The sequence below is a fragment of the Perognathus longimembris genome, chromosome 2 (genome assembly GCF_023159225.1).
Source record: "Perognathus longimembris pacificus isolate PPM17 chromosome 2, ASM2315922v1, whole genome shotgun sequence".
Lineage (NCBI taxonomy): Eukaryota > Metazoa > Chordata > Mammalia > Rodentia > Heteromyidae > Perognathus > Perognathus longimembris.
In genome coordinates, this window is record NC_063162.1 from 137,308,228 (window position 1) to 137,316,887 (window position 8,660).

An 8,660-nucleotide genomic window follows, 5' to 3' on the forward strand; every position below is an offset into this window, starting at 1 on the left:
GGAAAAGCAGCTGTTTTATCTAAACTGTTTTCAAAGTGTACTCACTTTAAGCAGTGAGGGGGTGATTCGTGTGTGGCTGCTATATTTACATTGTCATAAAGTATTATCTATGTATGGTCTTCAAAGTGATAGAGCAGAAGCTTTCTTTAGAAGAGGAAAAACCTGGACACAACTATCCACTTTGTGTTTATGAAGCAGGCTAGTCCGTACCTCCCTTGTAAGCAGGAATGCCAGTGCCACGTGGGATTCTCCTGAGAGCTTGATGCCATCTCATGTAGTCCCACCAACTCCTCAAGCTGTGGTTTTTGCGGCTTTGAAGAAACCAATTTGCCACTGAAACAATGCTTAATTTCTTTGGTACAGCTGACTTTAATGTCTTGGATCTCTTCTTGGTCCCGATTATCAGAGAGCACTGAAAACCCACTGAAGATGAAGAAAAGATTAGAGCTGCTGCAGGTATGACCCACTGACACCTGTGACACTTAGGTCCTCACAGGACAGCAAGCCAAGGCCAGGTAGCTAATTCTAAAGCTGCACTCCAAGGCAACACAATCTAGATGTAGATACAGAACTTCTAGGTCAGCCTCCAGCTCCTTAGGTTCTCTGTGCACCAAGCCATGGTCACTCCTCTTCACCAGATACAACTTCTGCTCCCTAGGGTGCCCGTAGTCATTTCTCTGAGGCATAGCAGTTGCACCCTTTCACCAAAGAAATATGCACTGTCTTTGTCAATGCCCTTGCTAGTGATTGTGATCCAGAATTGGCCTTCTGCACACAGCCCATAACAGAAACCCACAGTAGGACAGAACCTAATGCTGGGCAGGAAGGAAGTGAGCTGCTAGATCCCTTTCCAGAGGATCATGTCGCTATTGACCCCCAAACTAGCACTGTTCTCTGTCCTAGCCTGCCTCTACCTTCTAGAGAAGGAGGGCACATGTGTTTAGACACTGGTTCGTCCTACTTAGCAACTCTCAGCTCTTGGAAGACTACTCTTTTAAGTAAGCTGCCCCAAAGTCCAGAGCAAGTTCCAGGGAATTTACACCCCTGGGTAATACATGCTGGCCAAAGTTCCAAACTCCATACAGGGAGAGCATGAAATTTGCCTGTGCCCAGACCTCAGGAACCTTCCACAGGCAGCTGACTGCTGAGCTTATCAACACCCTGTGTTGAGATAGAACTAAATGGCTTTGTGTTTCCCTGAGATGCCACCAGGAACTGACGAGAACTGCAGTGGCCCCACCAAGAACACAGAGAGAGGAAACAGCAAAGCCTGGCTATAGGCCCAGAGTGGCAAACAGGCACCTCAGTAAGACGCACTGTGTGTTCTGAACCTTGCTTTCTCTGTGGCAGGAGACGCCGAGTTAGTGAGATTAGTCTCCAGTGTTCAAGCTTTGGCAGTGGAAAGCTGAATTAAACAAACAAATACACAATACTCAGCAGCTTGAAAAGTCCCTGATTCCCTGTGAAACAATAATGCCCAACTTGTAGTTGTTTCAGCCGATTGTCTATTGAGATGCATCTGCTGATCAGGGCCCTGGGACGGATGTGTTCCCTAGGCTTGTTGTTTTGTCACCAGACCTCATGGATTCACCCCATCAGCAAGCAGTGGATTTTAAAAAGCATCTTGTTTTCAGTAGCTGCTGCAGAGTTTAGTCCCTGGTTGGATTGGAAGTGGAAGATCAAAGGAGATCTTGGAGAGTGTCTTCAAGGATTGCCTTGGTACAGGCTAGTGTTAGTGCAGAGTCCCAAATCAGCTGCCATGAGGAGTTTAACCTGGGATGAGAAGCACCCCCTTTTTATCTTCCCATCCGTTAAGCAGACCTATTTGACAGAGGCTGTGAGATAAGTCTCAATCTCATTAGGCAAATGCAAAGCAGAACCACAAACAAAATCCAGAACAAAAGGGGCCTGTGCAAATTGCAGGGCCTCTGAGACAGTGAGAAAAGTGAAGGTGTGGGGAGAGGAAGGCAGGAGGAACACTGGAAGACAAGTCTGGGGTTGGACATGAGAGATTCAGGGAGCATCCTTTGAACAATCATATCCTACAAGACAGGATTCAGGCTGGCTGTCCTTCCCAGCCCACTCACCCCTTAGAGTATCCTCTCTCCTACCTCGGTGAACACAGCAATGTGATGTGATACAAACAAGCACTGGACCAGAGGGAGGAATATTTGCCACCAAGTGACCCTATGTAAGGTACTTGGCAAGTCTCTTCAAGCCTTTGTCATCTCACCTGTGAAGTGAAAGGATTCTAGTAGAGGACCTCTAAAGTCCCTTACATGGCTTTCTCCATCTGCCCACTCAACTCCAACAGCTCTGAGCTCAGGCACTACAAGATTGCTTTACAAGAGAAATCTAGACAGAATATGATGTGTTCAGCTTGAAAAGGGAAAAATTAAGGCCCTGGGGGATTGGGACACAGTAACCCTTGGAGTCCATGCTCTCTCCCCTGTCTTTCCCTTCGCTAATAGAGAGGACTTCTCCTCTGTCCAAATGGCACTTCGGGTGGTCAGTCTGGAGCTCTGATGCTGCAGGGAGGTGTTCAGCAGACCCACTTAGAGGTGTGTATCTTCTTCCTCATCGAAGTCATCCTTGGTCAGGTTGTCCAGGGGCACGATCCAGCTGTCTCCCAGTTCCCCGTTAAGATTGACTACCTTCTTCTCTTGCATCTCGGAAGTAGTCTCCATTACTTCCAGGGTTGGGTTGTCATGGTAACCATTCTCCACTGTCTGCAGCTCCTCTGTGAGTCGTTGCTAGAGTGGGCACAGGGACCCCAGGAGAAAGGGTAATTTGGGAGGGCCATGAGACTTAATATAGTCTTAATATAGCACACACACACCCTCATTCAGCCTAGGGGCCCCATTAAACTTAAGCAGTCACTTATTGCTCTTCTGTGGGATTGGCTGCTCCTTCTGGGCCTCCTTGACTTCTAACTGGTCTCACCTTTCCCCTGGTGGCAAATTTGTGACATCAGTGGGAAAGAGAGGTTTTAAAAACAATTTTGTTGTTTTCAGCTCTGTTCTCTCCTGTATTCCTTACCCTCAAAACACTTCTCCAGGCTCCTATCTTGCTTCATAGGAATGTGTGGGCAAGACTGCAGAAGTGACCCCCAGCCAGGTACGGGTGAATCAAGCCTGTAATCCTAAGCTACTCAGGATGAAGGTCATGGTTCAAAGCCAGCCTGGGCAGGAAAGTCTGAGACTCATCTCCAATTAACCACCAAAAAACTGGAAGTGGTGCTGTGGCTCAAGTGGTAGAGTGCTAGCCTTGAGCTGAAGAGCTCAAGGACAGTGCCCAGGCCGAGTTCAAGCCCCACAACTGACAAAAAAAGAAGAGGAGAATGAGGAGCAGCAGCAGAAAGAAGAGGAAGAAGTAATGACTCCTACTTCTCTTCCCCTTCCCTCTCTCTTCTCTTGAGATGGGACTTAGCAAGTGCTGAGATTATGAGTATATGCTACCATGCCCTGAAAGAGAGAGTTCTAGGAAGTGGGGTGATAAGTTTTAGTTTAGATGGACATGCATAGGAACATGCATATTAATAACTACTTAGAATAGCTCTGCAAAGTGGATATTATCTCATTTATGCAGGAGACCAGTCTAAAGCTCAAAGAAACTTGTGGCTATGTCAGGGTCACACAGTGAGTTAAGGCAGAGCCAGGACTCAGGCCCAGTCTTCCTGCCTCCAAAGCCCTGTTCTTCCCAGCCGTGCCTCCTCTCCCATGTTGGATGCAAGCAGGCCGAGCAGTGGGCATGGAGCATGCGGGCCCGCTCGCTCTCCCCTTCGTCTGGTGGTAGAGCTGCTCCTCTGGCTTACCTGGTCCTTCCTCTGGGAAAGGCGCTGGTGGCAGCAGCCATAGACAGCCGCCACCAGCAGCAAGAAACACGCCATGCAGACGATGGTGATGATGAGGGGGATGCTGAGGTGATCCTCGTCAACTTCTGGGCTCTCGTTTCCCAGCTGCATGTCACTGACTCCCGCCTGGCCAGGAAAAGAGATGTTACAGGGCCAAAAGTGGAGTTTGGGGTCCATCTGTCTGAACCCAATTCCTTCATGGATGGGCTCCTCTGTACAGGATCTGCCCCCTCCCCGCCCCTGCTGGGCCCCCTTCGGCCCTCACACTTTGCGTGGTGGAGAGCTCCTTCACACAGAGGGCACTGCACTCCCGGAAGTGCCGCACAGAGCCCGCTTACCTCCCTTAGGACATCCCACTTGTCCCTCAGCCGCTCATACACATCCTTGGGAAGCAGTTTTGCTGTGGATGAGAGGGGGAGAAGCTGCCTGCGGGTCCAGCTCCGAGTGAGCTAGTGAGCATCAAAGGCCACACTACATGCGTTCCAGTCTCTTGGGACCCCAGGGAGGATACATGGCTTGACAATTCTTTGGAAACTGAGAAGCCACCCTGACCCACAGTGAGACTCTGGGACAACCACCTCTACCCAGCCATGCCTGGGCCCTGGCTCTTGACTCACTTTCAATAGTTATTCCTTTCACTGCCACAGCCTGGCTTTCTTGAACCCGTGCCAGCATTATAGTGCATTCATCTTGAGCCGGGTTGAAGTTGGCTTTGACTGACCGGCACAGCAGAGAGACAAGTTTGTCATCCGGAGGACTCGCTGCCTATTGTGAAGAGAACAGGTGAGACGGGCTTGTGTGGCCTCCTGCCACTCTGGGACAGATCCCCTTCTCTGGTTCCATGGGACTCACCATCTCATTTCCCTCCTAGGCCAGTCTGCCTTCTCTGCTTTGTTCCAACCTCTTCCTCTAGCTTCTCCCGTTTATCTTGTCCATAGATCACAAAGCCTTTCTCCCTAGCACCCGTTCCTCCCTGCATGCACCCAGTCAGAATTGGTGCCTGTGCCCTGCCTCTCCATAGAAGGGGCAGGAGAGGCCTTGCACAGGGCCCACCACTGCCGATGGGAAAATCCAATGCTCCTTGAACCTGCCTCACGCCCTAAGACCTCAGCTCTCCGCTCAAGGGGGCCTGTCCCCCAAATGATGTTCTGGTCCCCTCACTAGGTCAAGACTGAGGTGACATGCAGGTTGGCAGGGAAGGTGAGTGGGGCAGTATAATACTGGGGGTCATTAAGATGTACAGGAGATCGCTTACACAGCCGGAAGGGGCAACAGCATAGCAGCATGATTTTGAGGCTAAGGGTGTGGACTAAAGTGTGGGCAGCTTTTACCCCAACCCACCAACTTATTAGGGCTTCTCTTCCTGCCTCTCTGACCTGACTGTGGAATGAGAAAGTGACATGAAGAAAAGGGACTTTTTGTTTATTGACTGGTACTTAGGATCAAATCTCGCTATCAAGCCTTGGGTTTTGTTGTTTTGTTTGAGACAAAATTTCACTTGGAGCTCTTGATCTCCCGACCTCAGCCTCTTGAGTGCTGGGACTGAAAGCGTGTACCACTCTACTTGGCTTTATAGTAAAGGACTTTGGGGCCTGGCTTTCCTCAAAACTCACCTCAAAGCCACCTCTGGGGTTTCTCCCTACAATTTCCTTAAGGGATCTAGGACTGTCCTTCTCAAGCAAAGTGGAGAAAATGCTTCTCATAAACACAGCTTGCCAGATTCAGCTCAATGATTATCTCCAGGTGGAGTGTAATGTCATGACTGTCTTATCCTTAAAGCCCAATCCCGGGAGAATTCTGTACCTTTGAAAAACTCTGATAATCAAAAGTATACTTCTGTAAGGCTCGCCTGGAAAACTGACATCCAAAAGAAAATTCAGGGAGAAAATACCGACAGTCCAATATATCCAACCTGTTCAGAAAGCCAGTCCTATTCTGGCTAAGGGTAGTTGCAAAAACAGGCGCTGGCCAGGAGAGGGCAGCAATGAGCCATTACCAGGCTCTAAGGCTTACCACACCTTAAGCACTGCACAGCAGACGCCGTCCCTTGGAGACTGCCAGTCTGAAGGCAGCTACATACACTGCTATGCCCTTTCCTACAAGTGTACTCTAATGCTCACACACCACCAAAATGCAAGAACCATAAGTTCAGCATAGGCCCTTGGTTTCTCAAGTTAAGAGCCTGGATGCATTGAAAGCCGAGGCACCCAGAGAGCATAAGGACCTAGAAATACAACACCACTAGTAGAAGAGTATTTATTTTGGTGGTGGTATTGGAAATTGGACTCAGCACCTCTTATTCTATCACTCAAGCCAGGCCTGCAAGTCCTTTTTGCACTTAGTTTTTCAGATATGATTACTTTATAGGACTGACTTTGGACGGCAATCCTCCTCCATCTACCTCTAGAGCAGCTAGACTTGTACCACCATGCAAAGCCTTTTAAACTTTCATTTCCAACGAGGCCAACTTAAGTCACACCAGAGCCACAGGAGAATAGCAGCTAGGAACAGGGTCTCCTGAGTGTCAGTCTACAAAGAAAGCCAAGTTCTGTGCATGTGGCCTGACTTAAGGAAATGTGAACCTGGATTTGTTCTGTAAGATGGGGGAAGAGCCAACCTGTGTGGACACCCATGGCTCGATCCCTCTGAGAAGGAACCCCTGGCAGGAGGCGGCCGGGGCTCTGTCAAGGGTTACTCACACAGAAGCTGGCTGCCGTGAAGTTCAGAATGAGCAGGTCATCGCTGGGTTTTAGAGCAGGATCACATTTTACCTAAGTGTGAGATGAAGGTTCAGACCCAGAAATCGGCAGATCTAGAGAGCTCCCTCCCCCGAGGGCAGGTGAGTGGGTGACATAGGAAGCAGGAGCACAGGACAATCGGGAGTATGGCCTCGGGCAAGGACAGGAAGAAGGGGGCTAATGGACAGCTGTTCCCACAGTACCAGCCAGGGCCCTGAGCTGGGGGAGAGAAACGCTTTGGTTGGGGGTCTGGGCTCTTTCTTGTCCTGCCTCTGCTAAAATTACCTTGTTATTCCCAACAGTCCATGTGGGAGAGGGGGTACTGAAGCCTTGGGGAGCAGTTGGTGCCAATTTAGTGCTGGAGCCTGTGGGTTCCCAGACAGCAGATGTGGCCTGAGTGCTTGCTGAAGAGCTGGTGGGCTGCAGAGCCACGGAGAAAGCTGGTTCTGGGCTGGATGGCATCTGGCTGGAGGGCTGCTGGGGAGGCTCTGGAGAGGTGCCTGGCAGGGCTGTAATGGGCAGAGCAGAGGCCATGAGGAGAGTGAGCAGTGCCCTGTGGAGCAAAGGACAGTTTTCTTTCCCTGGTGAGGAGCTGGAGTTCGCAGGCTGTGAGGAAGAGGCAAAGAGAGGTGGCAGAGAACTGGACCATTTTATAGGAAGTGCCGGACTTGGCCAGGCCACAGCTAACATCGCCAGAGTGAGGATTTGAGTTTTGCCAAGTTCAGAGCCTGTGCACTCACATAGGACAAGGATGTCCTCTCCCCACGCGGAGGACACCTGGGAGATAAAGTAGACCCCAAAAAATCTTCCAGACTCGTGATGCATGGATCAATTGTGGAATTTGTTTACTAGATGAGGACAAAAGTGGTTCATACTTTGTATCCCAGCTATACTTGAAAGTCAGTGGCTAGAAAGACGACCATTGAGGCTAGCTAAAACAAAGTGCTTCATGCATGTGTGTGATGCGGGTGTGTGCCAAGAAACCAGTCTGAAAAGCACCCCCACCCTGTGCCACCACGGCCACGCGGGCCCTGCAGGCTTGTTTCTGTGATGCCTGGAGCAGGTGAGCACCTATACTGCTGCCCACTGCTTGGCCCTGAAACGGAAAACTAAGTCTAGGTCTGTCACGGATCAGGAGAAATCTCTGTCCTCTAACTGAGCTGGGGAAAAAAAAGATTACCAAACAGGTTTTCTTCTGGAAGAAACCAAACCTCCAGCCCTGAGGCACGCACGACTTACTGTGTGAGGTGAACATCTCTTGCGCTGTGGGGGTGAGGTCAGGGCTGGACACTGGACTGGAGCTGGTGGCCACCATGACGGAGCCTGGCTGTCCCTCAGAAGGGCTCTGTGGGGCCTCTGAAGTGACTCTAGTCAATGGGTGGGGGCTGGCTGTGCCGAGCGTGTGAGGAGCAGGGGATGTAGGCTGCGGGGACAGCTGGTCTCCTCCCTGCGTGGTCATGGGCCTGGTGGCCACAGTACTGTTACTCTGGTCTCCAGAGGCAGTTGGTTCTTTGTCTTCATGCTGGTGGCTTGTGGTTACAGGGCTGGTTGAGGCCACGGGGGATGACAGGTGCGTAGAGTTGTTGACCCTCTGAGAGCCACTGGCAGTGGTGGGGCTGTCCTGACTGGGTTTCTCACTCGTCGGGAGACTCTGCGGAGCTGCCGCTGCTGTGGGCACTGTGGAGCCATTTCCCTGGCTGGTCACGGGGACAGCTGTGGAATCCCTGGACATCGGGGGTGTAATGGCCGGAGCAGTGGGCTTGCTTGTGGTTGTAACTGAGTTTGTTGTGGCTGTTGAGTTATTCTGGCTCCCAGCTACTGAGGAAAAGACAATAGGGGTGGGGTGGGGGGGGGAGAGAATCAAGACAGTGTTAGGTGGAGCTTTTTCCCTGCCTTCCTGCAGCTCGTCCTATCCCTCCCATTTTCCTCGCTGAAGACCTGGGTCATTCGTGAATCCAGAGATCTCTAGAAGGGAAGCCAAGAGTGAAGAGAAGTGCAGGGAAGGTGGTGGTAAAGAGGAAGGTGAGGTGGGCAGGCCTGGCCACAGTGTCTTTCCTGTCCTTCTAGGG

The 8,660-nt window shown here is 50.8% G+C and overlaps 1 protein-coding gene across 1 annotated transcript; it reads right to left on the reverse strand.

Moving 5' to 3' along the window:
* Positions 1-286: 286 nt before the first annotated feature.
* Positions 287-8,440, reverse strand: Podxl (podocalyxin like). Its single transcript, XM_048340242.1, has 7 exons — positions 7,831-8,440; positions 6,877-7,100; positions 6,553-6,624; positions 4,471-4,618; positions 4,192-4,253; positions 3,815-3,979; positions 287-2,753 (listed from the first exon to the last, which is right to left on the reverse strand). Exons 1-7 carry the CDS (start codon positions 8,321-8,323, stop codon positions 2,556-2,558), a joined length of 1,362 nt encoding a protein of 453 aa, XP_048196199.1. The 5' UTR covers positions 8,324-8,440; the 3' UTR covers positions 287-2,555.
* Positions 8,441-8,660: the final 220 nt, after the last annotated feature.